Source organism: Zonotrichia albicollis, chromosome 7 (assembly GCF_047830755.1).
Source record: "Zonotrichia albicollis isolate bZonAlb1 chromosome 7, bZonAlb1.hap1, whole genome shotgun sequence".
Taxonomy (NCBI): Eukaryota; Metazoa; Chordata; class Aves; order Passeriformes; family Passerellidae; genus Zonotrichia; species Zonotrichia albicollis.
Window position 1 is genome coordinate 45112326 of NC_133825.1, and position 17419 is coordinate 45129744.

The window sequence follows — 17419 nt, forward strand, 5'->3', positions numbered from 1 at the left end:
GTCGGACACCACCGGGCAGCCAGACTATGGCACGGAGGGCCACGTCCAGTCTGTCCTTGAAGACCTGCAGTGACCGTGACTCCACCACCTCCCTGGGCCGCCCATTTCAATGTCTAATCGCCCTTTCTGCGAAGCACTTCTTCCTAATGTCCAACCTAAACCTCCCTACGCACAGCTTGAGGCCATGTCCTCTTGTCTTGCCATTTATTACTTGGGAGCAAGCCCGACTCCTCCTGTCAAGGAGTTGTGGAGAGTGGTAAGGTTGGCCATGAGCCTCTTCTAGGGTAAACACACCTGGCTCCTCACCTGCTTCTCGCAGGACTTGTACTCCAGACCCTTCCCCAGCTCCCTGACCTTCTCTGGACCTGCTCCAGCCCCTCAATGTCCTTCCAGAACTGGGCACAGGACTCGAGGTGCAGCCTCACCAGTGCCATGTCCTGAGCTGTGCCCACTGATACAGCCCGGCTTGTGCTCAGAAACCTTCCTCATACACACTTACAACTGGCTCTGACTTTGTTGAACTCACTTGGATTACACTTACAAATCACAGAATAATCTCAGTTGGAAAGAATACACAAGGGTCATGAAAGTCCATCTCCAGGTCCTGCCCAGGACACCCCCAGAGTCACACCATGTGCCTGAGAGTGTTGTCTAAACACTTCATGATCTCTGTCAGGCTTGGTGCTGTGTCCACTTCCCTGGGGAGCTCATTCCACCACCCAATCGCCCTCTGATTTTTCTAAATTCTGGTGTTTTTTCTAATATACAACTGAAACCTCTCCTGACTCAACTTCAGGCCATTCCCTTGGGTCCTGTCACTGATCACCACAGAGCACAGATCAGTGTCTGCCCCTCCTCTTCCTCTCACACAGAAGTTGTAGGCTGCAATGTGTTGTCCCTCAGTCTCCTCTTCTCCAGGCTGAACAGACCAGGTGCCCTCAGCTGGTCCTCATGCAGCATCCCCTCAAGGCCTTTCACCATCTTCGCAGCTCCTAGCTTCATTCTTGTGTTCCTTTATCTAAACACTTACACAAAGCTGAACCCAGTTTCCCTTCTGGGTTTTAATAACTTCTAGTTTCGTATATGTGTTAATATCCACAACATTTTAGAAAGGGCGGACCTTGCGGACTGGAGAAAAGTCTGGCTGTGCTAGCAGGATAAGCTCAGCCATCAGCATCAGGGGGGCAAAGCCAAAGGCAGCCAGAGAAATGTCAGCTACTCCTGGGATGAACTCAATGAATGCTAAATCTCCACTTCCGAACTTATTCCTGGTACTGATCCATCTGCATGGTCCAATCACCTCTGTAACAGTGAACCTCTGAGCCTTCAAAAGAGGGAGGATTGTGTTCAACCTGCCTGTTAGGGCTGATAACCAGCTGGTATTAACTCCCTACTATGCCTAGGAATTGTTTGGGGCAGTATTAGTTGGTGTTGTCCAAAAGTGTGCTGAGACCTTTCTGGGCATTTAACATCATGGCAAATTTCAGTCTCTGGCACCTTGAATTTATTAATCCAGATGTAGCCAATGACAGCTGGAAATGTGGCTCTAAAAGTCTTCTCAAAAAGAAAGTAATTCCCAGCAGAGCAGCCAGAATAATGTTATCTACCCAAAACATGAAAGTGGAAGTGAGTAACCAATTTGCACATTAGAAAGCGTGTCAGGTAGAGTGTGGGTGAACTGTGCCCCAGCCTGCAGCCTTGGATTAGGAGAGGGAAGGAGCGATTGTGGAGATTGTGACCAGGACAGAGGTGTGGGAGTGCTTTGTGCTGCTGCTGAGGGCTGCAAGCAAAGCAGTGAGCAGTGCAGCTGGGCCTGGGACACCTGTGGAGCTGTAGGTGGAGAGCAGCAAACCCACAGCCATTACCTGGGCTGATGCTTTTAGAGCAGTGCAGGATGACATGGCTGCATTCGTGTCTGAAACCTGGCACATGCCCTCAGACACAGAAATGTGTTTGCCCAGACGAGTGCCCTGGGGTTGAGCAGCAAATTGTGTGCCAGGGGTGGCTGGGTTCCCTTCCCTCAGGTGCGGGAGCTGCACTGTGGCAGCCAGAAAAGGGCTGTTGCTCGGATTTCCTGAGGATGGCTGTCTCATCCACAGATGATTATTCACCAAACTTCTAAGTTGATGTATTCTAAACCAATGCCCTTCCCCCCATCCCCGGAAAGTTATATTTGTTTAAAACTCTTTGTTTAAACTCTTGGCTTGCAGGTGGGGAAATATTGCTCATGCTTTGTTATGGAGGCAGCGTAATTCAGCTTCTCAGACTTCAGTGCAAAAGCTTGAACTACTGCCATTTAATGGGGAGTATTTTCCATTTTGCTTTTGCAAAATGAGCATCCCTGCAATCTGAAGATGGACCTTGTCACTGCCAAAGTGCACCTGATAAAAGTTGTTCCTTTTTCCTCAGCTCTGGCTCTGGCACAGGCTTGAGCAGCTGCTAAACCTGGTTCTTATTGACATCCAAAGCTCAAAATCAATCTACCGAGTGATACCATTTGCACATCTTTTTCCAGATCTTGTTGGTTGTCTCCTTTGCTGTCTTTAAGTGTGATTCAAATTGACATGTGAAGTTGCTGAAAGACTCTCCAGGGATTTCAGCAGGCTTTAAGGAGAAGCTGCTATACAAGGTGCAGAGTAGTCCATAACGCACTTGAATAGATAATGGGAGATGTGAATGTTCTTTTTGGTGAGGATACTTATGTGCCTGCTCCCATTTTGTGACTGTCTTTTCATATCTGGAAATAGTTAACTATGTCTTTCTGGTGAAAAACTACAAGATCAGCTGATAAAGAATACAAACAATGCTTGTGTGTTATTTCCATTATTGTTTTGTAAGTTAGATTTTAAAGAGCTGTTTGAAAGATCATTGTTCCCACAAGAAAATTTTAGGGGAAAAGTAGCTGTTTCTCTCTAAACTTGATGAAAAGGATAAGCAAATCCCAAACCAGAACTGCTGCTGTGGATCAATGAGTGGCAAATTCTGTGCAGAGTATGGGATACATATGTCTGCTTGTTTAAAAATAAAATCTGCTCAATTTCTAGAAGGTTATGTTATTCCATGTGCTCAAATGCTGTAACAATCATTTGTCCTCTACCTTGAGGAAATAGATAACTGAAAAAGAGGCTGGGAAATGGAAAAAAAAAAAAAACAAAACCAAAACAATAGAGGTATAAACATTTTTATCTAAACCAAAGCAAAAACTTTGGCTTCGGCAACACGATGCATCACCCCGTGACTGTTGGTAGATGGCAGCCTCTGTCCTTGCACACAGGGGCGCTGGAAAATCTTCCAGCTGCCTGCAAATGCTCTCACAGGCCTGTGTGCTCCCACCTGCTGATACCCAAGCTCAGCAGGAGAAAGAATTTACCCGTTCGTAGCAATAAGTTTCAGAAGCAACCCCAAGCACAATCCAGCTTAGGGCTAATAATGAACGGGCTGTACTGCATGAATTAAGTGTCAGAACGTGGATTGAGGAGATAGCTGCTGTTAGGGTATGTTTCCAGTTGATAAGTATAGGTAAAAGCCTTTCTGACATCTGCTGCACCGGGGGTCCTGCCCTTGGCCGTGCAGGCGGCCGTGCTGAGGCCGAGCGCTTTCTCTGGAGCCAGGATCAAACTGGGTGTGTTGCCGCCGTGTTTGGCTGGAGCTGTGCGAGCCCACCCTGCCGATGAGTCATCCTTGAGTGGCTCAGAATATCACACTGAGCCTCGCTGCTTCCCTGTTCCTATTACACTGATGCATTTGGGGCTCGCTCGGTGTTGGCGTTTCATTTACAAACCTCGCTTTTGCCATAAAGGAAAGATGGCTGCCAGCCCTGCTTTACCCTGATGTTCAGCATTTTTAGGTTTTTAGCAGCCTCTCCTGAATGACTTCAGATGGAAATTTTAAAGCATGTTTTTAAAGCACCTTAGAAAGCACATTTTTCAGAATATGAAATAATTTTGGGTAGCCTCTCCTTTTTTTTTTTTCTTCCTTCCAATACTGGTTGCTTCTGCATATGATTCAGACTAAATTTTCCTTTTTCTCCTTCAAGTGTTGAATCAGGATATTCAGGCCAGCAAAAGAGACATGTATTCCTTCCCTGCATTCCTTCCCTGCCACCCTGTCTTTGAGTCCAGGTATTTCAGCACCATTTTACAAGAGTGAATAGAGTCAGATAAGCAGTGGAACAGATTTACAGGTCTCCTGTTTCCTTCTCCCTCACTCACAGACTGTTCCATTAAATCAGGTGCAGACATAGCTTGAAATTAAAGGACTGTGTCACCACAAGAGAAAATGGATATAAATAAATCTACCTCTTCCTAATTTTCTTTGTTGGTTTTGTGAACCAGTTGTTCCAGGTGACATGAGAATGAAGCTACTGACAGCTGTGAAGCAGTCATGAGGTAAGAGTCCAAATGCTGCAGTGGGATCTGCAAAAGCCAACTGATGGATTTTGTGTGCAGTGGAAACACGTGGGGGCCACATCCATGAAAGGGGCCATCCATCTCAGGCCTGTGTCATATACCAGGGTTTTAATCAGGCTTTAACAATGCAGTAGAAAAGAAAGATGCAGTGAGGACTAATGTGGAGCTACACACTAGTCACCTTGATTTTGCTTTTCAAAGTAGTGCTAGTGAGTGCTAGTGAGCACACCTCCTTCCATGTCCCAGTGCACCACAGTGAGTCATATTTATTAGAAACAAGGGGGACTTTGTTAGTTAACATAAGAATATTGAAAAAAACCCCTTTCATTGGTCTTCCCAATAGGCATGGAGTCAGAATCGCTGCTCTCCACGTAGATGTGTAAGTCAGACACACATTTATTGCAGACCCTCAGCAGCCCTGTAGCAGAGCTGAGCTGGAATAACCCCTGTGTCCCAGCACACTCACTGCTGTCCCTGCTCCTGCTGGAATAACCCCTGTGTCCCAGCACACTCACTGCTGTCCCTGCTCCCACAGGAGCTGGAATAACCCCTGTGTCCCAGCACACTCACTGCTGTCCCTGCTCCTGCTGGAATAACCCCTGTGTCCCAGCACGCTCACTGCTGTCCCTGCTCCCGCAGGAGCTGGAATAACCCCTGTGTCCCAGCACACTCGCTGCTGCCTGGCTGTCCCTGCTCCCTCGGGAGCTGGCTGAGCGTGCCTCCCGTTGCCAGGATCGAGGAGCCTGCGGGAGCTGCGCCGCTCACGAACACTAGGTAGCTCCGTGGCATTTCCAAACTCCTGACAGATCTGTCGTAACTCGTTTGATAAATAGGTTTGCCCTTTCAGGCATTAAATATTTGAAACTATACAGGGCAACATCAGCACATTGGAGTCATGCTTTTGTGCCACAGGGCAGCACTGTGGGTGACTCCACATATCTCGAGGTACATACAGATATGAGATAAGAGGAGCAGTACAGCTGTTGGATGCACGTGCTGATTTCCAGTGCAACTCATACGTGAGCTCTTCAAGATCTGCCCTCTCCATTCAGGCACCTCTATAAAAATAACTCACCAAACACAGTCAGTGCTCCCTGTGGAGTCTCCCATGAAGGTAAATCCCACTGACCAGTCTCATCCTGAGGCACAGCAGACACAGCAATATCCCAGTGCTGCTGCAGTGAGTGGTGCTTCACAAAGTGGGCACTTAGACACATGCCTTCATTTGTCCTCTGGAGAGAGGAGTTGCTTGTGGCATTAAAAACATTCTGTATAATAAAAGTTCTGTCTTCCACCGACCATCAGCCTTGTTGCGATGTTTGAATTGTCCTTATGATGATCATTAGTGGGAGGCTGGGCAGGGATGTGAAGTGCACTTAGAACTGAGCATAATCTGGTCTGTTTACATCAGTGCTTGCACAGAAGAGTTCAAACAACAAGCAGGGCAGATGCTCCTTAGGAGCCTCATCTCAGTGCTAAGGCTCTGGTTTCCAGGAAGCAATTTCTCCCTCAAGAATTATTTAATCAGAGAAAAATCTTCCGGTACTTACTGACACAACTGCTGCTGTATAGAACTTGTATTACAAAGAAAGGAACCACAACATGGAATGGCTCTGAAAGCTGAATGTTTTTCTGAAGCTCCAGGAGAAAGGCTGTGGAATATTGTTCATAGCAATGCCACCTGCTATGCAAAATAACTTTCAAAGGTCAAACCATTGACACTTAATCAGGTACAAAAGGCATTTATTGTAGCAATTTTACCCGCAAGGTATTATTCATTAAATGCATTTCTCATCTATTTCCTATGTTCAGAAAATGTGTTCTAGGCAGTCTGCAAGGTCTGCTATTGCAGGCCATTTCTGTGTAGCTGTGGAAAGAAATAAATTGGTACAATAAAAAAAAAAGAAGAAAAGAGTAGTGTCTGTGCTCCACTTACAAGAAGGTGCATGTTAATTTGATTTGCTTCATGTGGATTTAATCAATGCAAATATAGATGGAAGAAGAGTGTCAGTGGGAGTAATGGGTCGTTTTTATTTCTCTTTCATTGCTTGACCTGATGAATCGATCTACCCCGTTGCTAGGAAAATCAGAATCATGCTGACATGAGCATCTGTCCTATGTAGACAGGGGAGAGCTCATGTTGTAATCTAGCACTTAAAATTCACAAACTTTCCACAAGTGGCTGATGCTTCACACAGTTCCTTACGAGGGTGAAAACAATGGTGTGGGGGAGAGATGGGGTTCCCTCGGGTTCTTCTGTGGGGGCTTTTGAGATCCCGAAGAGAAGGGCAGGGGTCGGGAGACATCTGCGGGTGTCGGCGACCCCTTCCCACGAGCGTGGGCACCTGTGGGGGGTGACACGCACGAAAAGCCGGGCTGGGGAGCCCTGGGGACCGCGGGCAGGACAAGCGGAGCCCCGTACGGCGGGATGGAGCGCGGCACCAGGGCAGCGCCGGGGCCGGGACCGCGGGAGCCCCGAGCATCCCCGGCGGCGAACACCCATCCTCACGGCCCGGGACGCTCTGCCCGGCGCCAGTCCGTGCCCCTGCCCGTGCTCTCGCCCTCCCCGAAGCGGACAGTGGCCGTCCCTCCCTGCGGACCCTGCGCGGCTGCGGAACCGGCGCCAGGTGCGGCGGGGCCGCCCCAGGACTACACGTCCCGGCGTGCCCGGCCCGGCGGGGCCGGCGCCTGCGCGGGGCTGCGGGGCCGCTCCGCGGTGCCACACCCCCGGGGGAGGGAGGCAGGAGCGCCCGAGCCCTCAAACCACCGGGGGAGCCGGCGGGGCGGAGGATGGAGTAGCGGGGCGCGGCGGAGCCGGCAGTGCGGGGAGCGCCGCCTCCGCCCGGCAGCGCGGGGGAGCGGGCGGGCAGGCGGGCGGGGATGATGCGCGGGGGGACAGCGCGCTAGGGGCAGGAGGCGGGTGGTCGCCCGGAGACTCCGCACCTCGGAGTGACGTCCTGCTGCAGTGCCGTTGCCTGCGCTGCCCGAGCTCGTCAATGGAGCTGGAAAACATCGTTGCCAACACCGTTTTGCTGAAAGCCAGGGAAGGTGAGAGAGCGGCGGGAGGGGAGAGGGGGCTGGAGCATCCTTGTCGCAGTCGCCCCTCCGCGGAGCGATGCCCGCGGAATGCGGGCGGGCACCGGTGGGGATGCGCGCCGGTCCCGCCGGCGGCGGCTGTCGGGGTGCCATGTGGCTGTGCCGGCGTTGGAAACGGCTTGTTTGAGACGGAGCCCCGGCGAAAAGGAAAATACCGCTGTTTTTCCCTGTGCGCGGGGGTTTGGGAAAGGAAGTGAATGAGATTGCAGAGATTACAATATTCACCCATCTCTTCCTTCCCCCTTCCCGCCTCCCCCCCTCAAATCTGGTCCCACAGATTGTGCTATTTCAGCGTCTATTGTTAAAGGTCAGCTGCAGATGCATTCATTCAAAAGGGCTTAGCAAATCTGCAAATAGCTTTCCGCGCCGTGTGGTGAGACCGGCAGGATCGTATCGCTTCCCCGTACAGTCATTGCCTTATTCGGCGTTATTAGGTGAGATCATGTTGCTGCAAACATGCCCATTGTTGCGAGCGTGTTTGTCCCCGGCCGGAGCCGGCCGGAGGGGCTGGGGGCTGTGCCCTGCCCGCGGCTGGCGCGGGGGTCTCCGAGCGGGGTTTGTCCCCCGCGGCCGCCGCCGCGCTCGGGCAGCCCCGGGGATGCTCCGGGCGATGCCGGAGCCGCCGCCGCGGAGCCGCCGCTGCTCGGCGCGGGGCGCCCTCGGCTGCCCGGGGGCTCCCCCAGCATCCCCGTCCCGACCCCGAGGGCTCGCAGGAGCGAACCCCGACAGCCACCGGTGGATCGGGCTCCGGGCGCTTTCTTTCGCCCCGTGGGGAGCGGACGCGGTTTCCTCTCCCCGCGCTGGCGGAAATCCTCCCGCGGCCGCGGGGCGCTGCGCACGGCGGCGCCGGGCTCGGGGTCCCCGCGGAGCCCCGTCCGCCCGGAGCATCCCTCCGGCTGGAGCGGGAGCGCCACGCACAAGCAACACGTCCTACGGCTGCGGCATCGCTGCCAAGACGCGATCGCCTTCTGTCTGCTCCAGCCCGTTTTTATGTTTGTGTTTATTTACTTGCTTGCTGCTTAAAATAAGGCATTTTTCCAAGCCCTTGGTCAGAGTTTCTTCCCTGAGAGCACTTGCTGGAGCGTTTTTAGGTGCGGTGCAACCTGCAGCCTGCTCTCCGCCGCCCGCCGGAGCGCTGGAGCTGCCTGCCCGCTTGGGTGGGCTTCAGCTCCGGCCACTCCGAAGCTGTGGAGCTGCGAGTAAAGCTGCGTTCATTTCCTAAGAGAGATCATTCAAATAGTCCGCCCCTGGAGCGATCCTTTTGCTGGGAAAATAACTCAAATTGTAGAATAGTGTTTATATAACTCACAGGCTGTTGAACTTTTGAGGCTTAGCTAAAGAGTAAAGTCCTGAGATCGTCCCAAAAAAGCTCTACAAATAATAATAAGGGCAAAGGTGTTCAGCAGATCAGTGAATTATAACTTTTTGACTTCTGATGGAGATATTTTATTTTCTGTTGTCGTTTTATATGTTGTTTAGGATGCAGTTGCTGTTACCAGTCATACAATGCTGGTTTAGATTTCAGCAGACTTTAGGAATACTTTAAAGGACTGGTATTAATTACAGTTATTGTGTGTTGTTTACAGAGAGCTGATATTTTGCAAGTAATTTTAAATGTGCCGCTCAGTTTTATGGTCCTTTTCTACCATTCTCAGGAAGATGGTTACAGTCATGTTGCTTTATTGTGTTAGAATTGCATTAAAGAAGCTGTTAGCTATAATCCCAATGGCAGAAATTTATCAAGATTTCCTCCAAACTACATTGCAAGTGTTCTTTATACCACGTATGAATCTCCAACAACATTTTTGGAGGCCTGGTGCTAATTTAGTTTAAAGCTTTTTTTTTTTTTGGAGGGGATTTGAAATTTTTTCAAAGGAAGAACAAGGGCAGATGATATACCTGACAACAGAGCCACGAGTATTATTGCTGTATGAGATAGGTTGCCACACTTTAGTTATTGTTGCAGGCTGCTGTGGGTAAATTTGTTTTAAAATTTGCAGTGAGTAATGAAGGTGGCTTTCTTTGCAGCTGAAGAAGGCAGACAACATATGTAAGACCAAGAGTAAAAGCAAGTTAATATATTGAAGATTATGGTATCTAAAAATAAGTTTGTTCCAGGTTCTGCAGACTCCATCAACAGATTTAGCTGGGTGAAATGTGTAGCCTAAGCCAAGTATGTGCCTGTGTGTTTCCACTGGTGAAGTCAAAATCAAAAGCTGTGTTAGCTCAGTCACATGCTGGTTGGTGCCTGCAGTGGTCCTTAATGTTAGGAGAAGAAAACTGATGGAACCACTCTGCAAATGTCAGTAAAAGCAGAAGTTTTGTCAGAATTGCAAGGGGAGCACAAACCTACTCTCAGTAGCAAAGGGAGTGTCAAGGGGGGGTTTAGGTAGAGCTGCAGTGTGAAATCCAGCAGTGAGGACATTTCAGGGAGTCAGAAGTAGGGCTGAGTGGCCACCACAAATGTTTCATAGCAAATATTGGTTTAAATTTTGCAACTCTTTTGCTCTGGCCTTGGTAGCTTTTTTTTTTTTCCCTGTAGTCCCTTGTCTAAGTTCCTTCACCCCAGATGTAAAGTGAGCTTTTTAGCTGAAATACCAGGGGGCAAGTTTTATAACTGCTACACAAATACTTGCACTTAAATCCTGATGATCACAATGAGAAGCACACCCAGAATTAACTGATGCCATGTGATACATGAGTAATCTTATTAGAGCAACAAAAAGAGTAAATGTGGTTCACATACAAAAATGCATTTCAGTGAATAATTTTGAGCAGAGAATAAATTTCAGGAAATTTTAATATTTTTGCAGAATATGAAGGTTTTTGACACAAAATTACACATAAGTTACTTGTTATATCAGAAGTCTGTCAGTTTGAACATGCAAGAATGGAGATTTACTGCATTTGAAAGTCCATTCATTATTTATTAGGAGTAAATTTATGCTTTTTCTTCAGCTGTAATTTCTCATTTCTTGAATGCAAAGTCCCATTTCACAAATCACTAATCCCTTTTCAGGCTGAACAGAAAATACATCTGGTTTAATTATAGGAACCAAATAGGTATTTGGGAACTATCTAGCATTGCCTGGGGAGAAGAATAAGCTAAGAAGGGAAGGCAAGAAAGATGAGAGTCATAAAAAGAAAATCAAAACAATAACAATTGCAGTCATTTTGGGTTGAGTAAGAACCCCAGATTATGAGGTGATAAAACATTTATCTGGATCTTCATGGCATCATAGAATGGTTGGGTGGGAAGGGACCTTAAATCCCATCCACTGCCATGGTCAGGGACACCTTCCACTGTCCCAGGCTGCTCCAAGCCCTGTCCATCCTGGCCTTGGGCACTGCCAGGGATTGGGATCCACAGCTTCTCTGGGCACCTGTGCCAAGGCCTCACCACCTTCCCAGGGAACAATTCCCAATTCCCAATATCCCATCCAGCCCTGCCCTCTGGCAGCCTTAAGCCGATTCACTGATCTTTCTTTCCATCAGCCTTCGTGTTCCTGAGTCAGTGGTGGCTGAGGCTCAGAACCCCCCAGCCATGAGCCCTGGAGATCCCCCAGCTGCCATCCAGGCTGGGCAGGGAGCCCCAGGTCACCTTCCAAATCTGTGATTTGACAGAGGCCATTATCAGAAACAAGGAGCCAGCAGAGACCAAGAACTGAGTCTCCCTGGCCTCAGAGGAATTGATATAATCCTAATCCAGAATTTCAGTTGTATCCGCAGTCTTGAATCTACTCTTGCCTGTCAAAAGACAAGTCTTTCAAAGAGGCTGATAATTAAACTACAGTCTTTGTAATAAAAATAAACACTAGGGTCTGAAAACATGACCAAAGCATGGTGATTACCTGAATACTCTTCCTCATGAACTGTTCTTCCCAGCCATAAAATCAGCCTTCCCTGGTGTTTCTTGCTGCTTCTGTGGGCATGAGCTTCCTCAGATAACCCAAGACACATTTCAAAACTGAAATACAACTTGACTCTAAAATTGCAAAATCCTTAAAAAATTTGTGCAGACAATTCTCACCACTTTGAAGTTCTCATGATAACTCTGATGTCTAATTTAGTCATTAGTTTTAAAGCAGCCACTTTGGAAGATGAACTGTGGTTTTTTGTCAAACCTAGAGTATCTAAAGCACAAAATTTACCATGTAAAAGGAAAAAAAAATCTTCAACCACTGAAACACAGTGTAAATGCTTCTTTTCCTTTTTTAGGTAGGCTGGAATTCTAAAATAAGCTTATTTATGGCACCCAAGCAGAGCCTCCTGTTGGCCTAGTCAAAAGGGGAGACCTTTCATGCACTCAGAATTTTTTGATGCATGCACACTGATGGCATATAACATGCAAAATGTTCATAAATTGCTGTATTTTTAGCTTGCTTTTGCAGGATGATCACAGGAGAGATTTGTGTGTGTCCGTACTGGCAGAAGACTAGCAATAAATCCTAAACATGAAGCGTGGTTGCTTTCCAAGAACTTGGCTGAGGAGCAGTTGGAAAAAGGGCAGGAGAACAATGAAAAGCATATTTTGAAGGAAAGAAGGTGGCTGTAGTGGCAGCCAAAACTCTATGGGGAATATGATTATTGCAACTTCATTTACCAGTGCACTGAATGCAGAATCTAAGGTCCTGTCCTCCATCCCTTGAAGTAAACCCAACATTCCTTGTATGACAAACATTGTGAGCAAAGGAAGCTTCCATGTGGTGTCTCAGTTTAGTTTTCTTTTTGGAGTTCAAGAGAAGCTCACCACTGTAATAACTTTCAAAAAAAAGTATTTCAAGAATGGAGTCAGCCATTGCTTCAGATGCAACAGGGTGCTTTCAAGCAGTAGTTTAAAAATATTAGTGTCTTGGAACCATTTCTTCCTGGGGAAAAAGGTACCTGGAAGAGTCAAGACTATCTCATTATATTTTAATCAAGGAAATTCAGAAAAGAGGATTTTTCAGGCCTTTGTGAAAAGAATCTGCAAGTCTGAATCACATCAAAGGTTCTTTTTAGAGAAGGTAATTACTTCTGCAGCCACACCTGGCTTAGGACAAATGTGAGTGTGTAGAACTGGCTTGAAATATATTTCCTAGGTTGTTTTTTTAATATTTTTTGATAGCAGGGCTGATGCAGAGCAAGGTAGAGCGGTAGCTGTGTCCTTGGTGCCCACTCTGGGGTTCTCCAGTCTGCAGACATGGGCAGCAGGGCTGGGGATGTGGCAATGCTGGAGAAATCAAGAGCTCTTCCATCCAAACTTTTTCACTGCTCCTTCCTGTGTTGTTGGTGGAACTGTTATGGCCTGATTGCTATCTGTCTTGTTGGGTTTGTAGGCATTTAAAAATATTTAGTAGTGAGCCAGGTTATTAACACAGAGAACCTATTATGTAGTAAAACTTTTAGTACAAATGTTAACTGTGGAGGTTTGAGTAGAACTACTTACATCTGCTCCATTAATCTCATGGGATTGCTTTCCTCAAGTGCAAAATAATAAATCTAAGAAGAGACTGCCTGTCTCTGTTATCAGTGTGTTCTTTTTCTGAGAAGGTTTTAACTTAGTGTTGCTGAAATTATCCACTCAGGAAAGAATTTTCAGTGCTTATACAAGACATTGACATAACTTTATGACTCTTTTTTTGTCTTAGTTAAGAATACTCTGAGACTTTAATCAAAAACACCCAAAAGAGGTGGTTTTAGTGATGCTCTGCTGAGTGTTGCCAGAGCAGCAGCACGTGGACCAAACCAACCCATGTGTCTTTGTGATAAACAGCTGCAGAATGAAAGTTTTAAACACAGCCATACCCCAAGATGAGCCCTACCTGTCCAAGCCTTTGTCCCCAGTGAGTTGGGTTGGCATGAGCTGCCCCATTTTGAAGGAGAAAATGTTTCAAGAGGAATCCAGCAGCTCTGACTTTGCTGCTTTAGGCCCTGTGGGTGTTACACCTGCTTGGTGGCTGATTCTGCTTCCTTTTCCCTTTATACCTGTGGACAGCAGGATAAAAACACACCACAAAGACCCCACAATTGCATCCTGGCTTGGAAATGAGCTCCCTTTCCAGGTTCTGCTGTGCCAGCTGAGAGCTGCCAGAGATCTGTACCCAGCTCAGAGGATGGAGACCTGTGTGCTGAGGACTTGGGTGCCTGCAGGGAGGGGTCTGAAGCCCCAGCTGTGTAGTCAGACTTGCTGCAGATGTGTTCTGATCCCCACAAACCTCAAAACGGGCTGCCAGGATGGCGCAGGGTCCTCCTGCATGGGTAGAGACATCAGTTGTGGTTTTGTTGTTCAGCTGACTGATTCTTCTCCCACGCTGATTTTCTGCCAGTGTTACTCTGTGGATGACTTCTGGTTTGTATGGATCCAGGGAAAGCTACAATATCACATCAGGATCCATATTGTTGCACTGAAAAACTTTAAAAGCAGATTGCTTTATCAAAGCAGTTACTGTGCTTATGTAAAAATCCAACCAAATAAACGCAGGACAGAAAACTGGGAGTTAGGGATTTAACTCATGCTCATCTGAGATCTTCCCCTGCATCTTTATTTTGAAAATATTCTGTGTGCTGTTTTTTGTGTGGCAGAGGGGAAGAAAATAATTGGTTACCCCCTATTTTTACTGGCATGTAATCTAAACAATAACAAGATGATATAATCCTAATATTTCTTCAAGACCACAGGATGTGAAATTAAATTAAAAGGCCAGGAAAATACAGAACCCTGCAGTTTGATTACACTCAGCTGGATTATCTTTGTAATTATTTTCCTTGGAAGATTTAAAAATGCGTACGGCTTTGTGAAAAAGATTAAGTAGGGAAACCAAAATTAAAGTAAACAATCTAAAGAAAATATTGCAAAGATGATGGCTATTTTACTTAATTTAAAAAAATGCACCAAGTTGCCTGTTAAAAATGAAAGGATGGAACAAAACACAGGTGAGGAGGAAGATGGATGAAGCTGTTCCACTGGCTCAGCTGCTTCTGGCTCATATGTCCTTTCAGAGATAGTTGAAAAACTGTTAAAAGCAGTTATTTAGGGAAGAAGGGCAGGCTGAAAGGAGCAGAATTACACACAGATACTCAAGCCTCAATTCAGACCTGGGAGCAAATAATACCAATAGTGAAGGCTGTCTGTGTTCCAGCATGAGAATAGTTATTCACAGAGAAGTTTCTGGTGGTACAGCCAAGGCTGAAAAACGTCTCTATCCATCATTTCCAGCACCTAGGGATGTGTTTGCTATGCATGAGTAGTCCCATGGACTTCATGGGCTCTGCTGGCTGCTTGGAAATGCAGCTTGTTTGTGCTCAGGGATCAGCCAGCTCTCACTGCAGCAGGCAGTAAAACCACAGTTTACTCCAGGCAGTAAAACCACACGGATGGAGCTAAGGGGAAACTACTGGAAGCCACTGGGAAAGGCCTGCTACGTCATCCTGTCCCTGGTCTGCCATGTACTTGTTAAGGTATGAAACATTTTGGTGTAAAAATGACTCCATTTATGGGTCTGTCTCTCTAGAATTTTTTTTTAATGAGCCCAAGAAATCTTTGTTATATTTTTTTTCTTACTCCCATCTCCTTCACTCATGCAATCCCTTTTGTACAGTTTTCCTTTTTCCAGGTACTTTCTGTTCCTCCCCAGTTACAGTCTTTGCCAAGTTGAGCAGGATTTGTTCTTTCCTTCTCCCAGCCTGTCAGCTTGGATGGCCCAGCCCAGCTTTTGTGCATTCAGCCCTGGAGTTCCCTGCTGGTGGTGGCTTCCTTGGCCAGGCAGGGAGGCTGAACCTGCTCCTCACCCTGCCCCTCCCCAAAACCAGCCAGGACAGCTCCTGTGGTGGGGACAGGCCCTGGGGAAGGGGCAGGACCCCCAGGGTGTTTTATCAGGGTATTTCTGGGCAGTTTCTGCCGCTGAGATTGCTGGTGGAGCTCCCTGTTGTCCCCAGGATGCCAGAGGGGCGGTGAATAAGCTGGAGCAGCTATTTTTTGCCTTGCTGGAGTATTCTCTTGGGTCCCATTGAATGCATGATTTCACTATGAGCCTGGCTTTTCCTGGTAGGCTGAGGTTATGTTGCAAGTTCTAGAAGTTACCGTATTTTTCATACAATACCTCTTTTGCTTCACTACTCAAAGAGACAATCTTTACCTTGTGTGGGTGTGGAGGATGATGACTTTCTGAATGCTGTTTGCTGGTTCCCAGTGCTCCTGAAGCCATCCCTTTTTCCTAACATCATTCTCCCACTGAATAAATTTGGATGATTTTATTTCCTCTCCCTGTTGGAATAGTCCAAATTTTTCTAGACCAAAATTCCCGTATCTCGTTCTTCCCACTTCTCTGTCTAGTTTATTTTCCCTGTCTTCTGTTTCTGACACCACCTTTGAATTTGAGAAGTCTTTGATGTGCTGTTTAAAACACATTTAATTAGTTTGGATTAAATGTCAGTTTCCTGGCCACATGTAAGGCTTTATGTATTTACACACTCCTATTATCCTTGGTTGCTCTTTGGTCAGTGTTTAGTCTGCGTGACAAGGCTCCTGTCTAAAATTACTGAAACTCTTCTTTTTTTCCTCTCCATGCATGTGTTCAGAGAGACCTTCATGGCTCTATAGGAAGTCTTTATTTACAATGAAAGCTTTAAAAGCTGCGTGCCTCAAAGTTGTCCCTCAATTTTATCTTGTGTGTCCCAGGAAAGGCCCTACCTGCCAGGAGAATGGAGAAATTCTGTAACATTACAGTGGTGTTCACTTAGCAGCACTTGCAGAAGGCACTGATGGAAGATCTCCTCTTGTGGGATAAAAAAAAAGGTTAAAAAAGGAGAGAAATGCAGCTGGAAGAAGAGGATATTCAGAAACAAAGGGAAGATGTCAGTGATGCCAAGTGACAACAGCACCAGTGAGTCCTCCGTGACACTTCCGTCAAAATATTCCTGTAGGCAGTGCAGGGGAACTGACACCTTCAACAAGCTGATGAGTTGGAAAGAATGGATGCCAAGCTAAATCATCATTTAGCCAAGGTTGCCAGAATCTCTGTGGAAGATGTAGATATGTGTAGATACATATTCATTCATACTGGTGGTGTTTCATGCTTGTCCTTAGCTTTCTGCTGATTTCATCTTTCCCCTTAGGTTAGGTCTTGTTTCTTCCTGGGGATGAAGGTTATGTTGGTAATCTCTTTCAGCCAATGTTCTCTCTTCCATCTTCTTCAGTTTGGTTGTTAGAGATGCAGTTTCTTTATTTTCCCAGTGTTCAGGGGACACACTAAAACCTCTCTATGAAGGAGGAGAGGTTTTATTGGAAAGAACTCTGGAAATCAATAGGGTTGCTTTTTGTAGGGGTGATCTTGCTACTTGCACAGCAAACCTTTCTCCTGCAGCAATCAGTGGAACAACCTGCTTTTCCTCTTTTGTTGCACAAAAATGCAACTGCTCACCATGCAAACTTTTCAGAGGAGATTTTACTTGGCTATCAGTTATGGAAAATTAAGGGAATGTAGACACTCATCTTAATCTTACTATGAGAGGAAGGATGGTTGCCCAGTGCAACATTTGGAAGCTGTGAAAAAGCTTACAAGTACAGAAGTTTGGACTAATCTATGAATAACCCCTTTCTATCTCCTTCCTTAACAATTCCACATCTACATTCCATCTTTGCATCATGGTTTTGTGTTTTCTGAGGATGCCAAATTACAAATCATACATTGAGTGAGAATTCCTCGTGAAGCACACATCTGGGAAAGTTTGTGCTTTGTTTATTTCAGCAGCAGCAGAGTTTTGGGAAGAGCTATGCAGATGATTTACATATGATGTGAGGTTCTCTCAGGGTTACCTTACACCTGTCCTGGAAACTTTGTGTGTTTAGTGTGCATCTCCTTTCACTCTTTTCTGGGTGAGACAGGAATGGTTCAGGAATGAAAAAAAACCACAGAACTTTAGCACTCTGGTTT

At 46.7% G+C, this 17419-nt stretch overlaps 1 protein-coding gene across 1 annotated transcript in view; it reads left to right on the forward strand.

Moving 5' to 3' along the window:
* Nucleotides 1–6838: 6838 nt before the first annotated feature.
* The window catches only part of GRK5 (G protein-coupled receptor kinase 5), a 153477-nt gene continuing 142896 nt past the window's right edge, over nt 6839–17419 (forward strand). Inside the window, exon 1 of the mRNA XM_074545308.1 lies at nt 6839–7457. Within this exon, the coding sequence (XP_074401409.1) occupies nt 7406–7457 (52 nt within the window). The 5' untranslated portion in view covers nt 6839–7405. The remainder of the gene's footprint in view (nt 7458–17419) is intronic.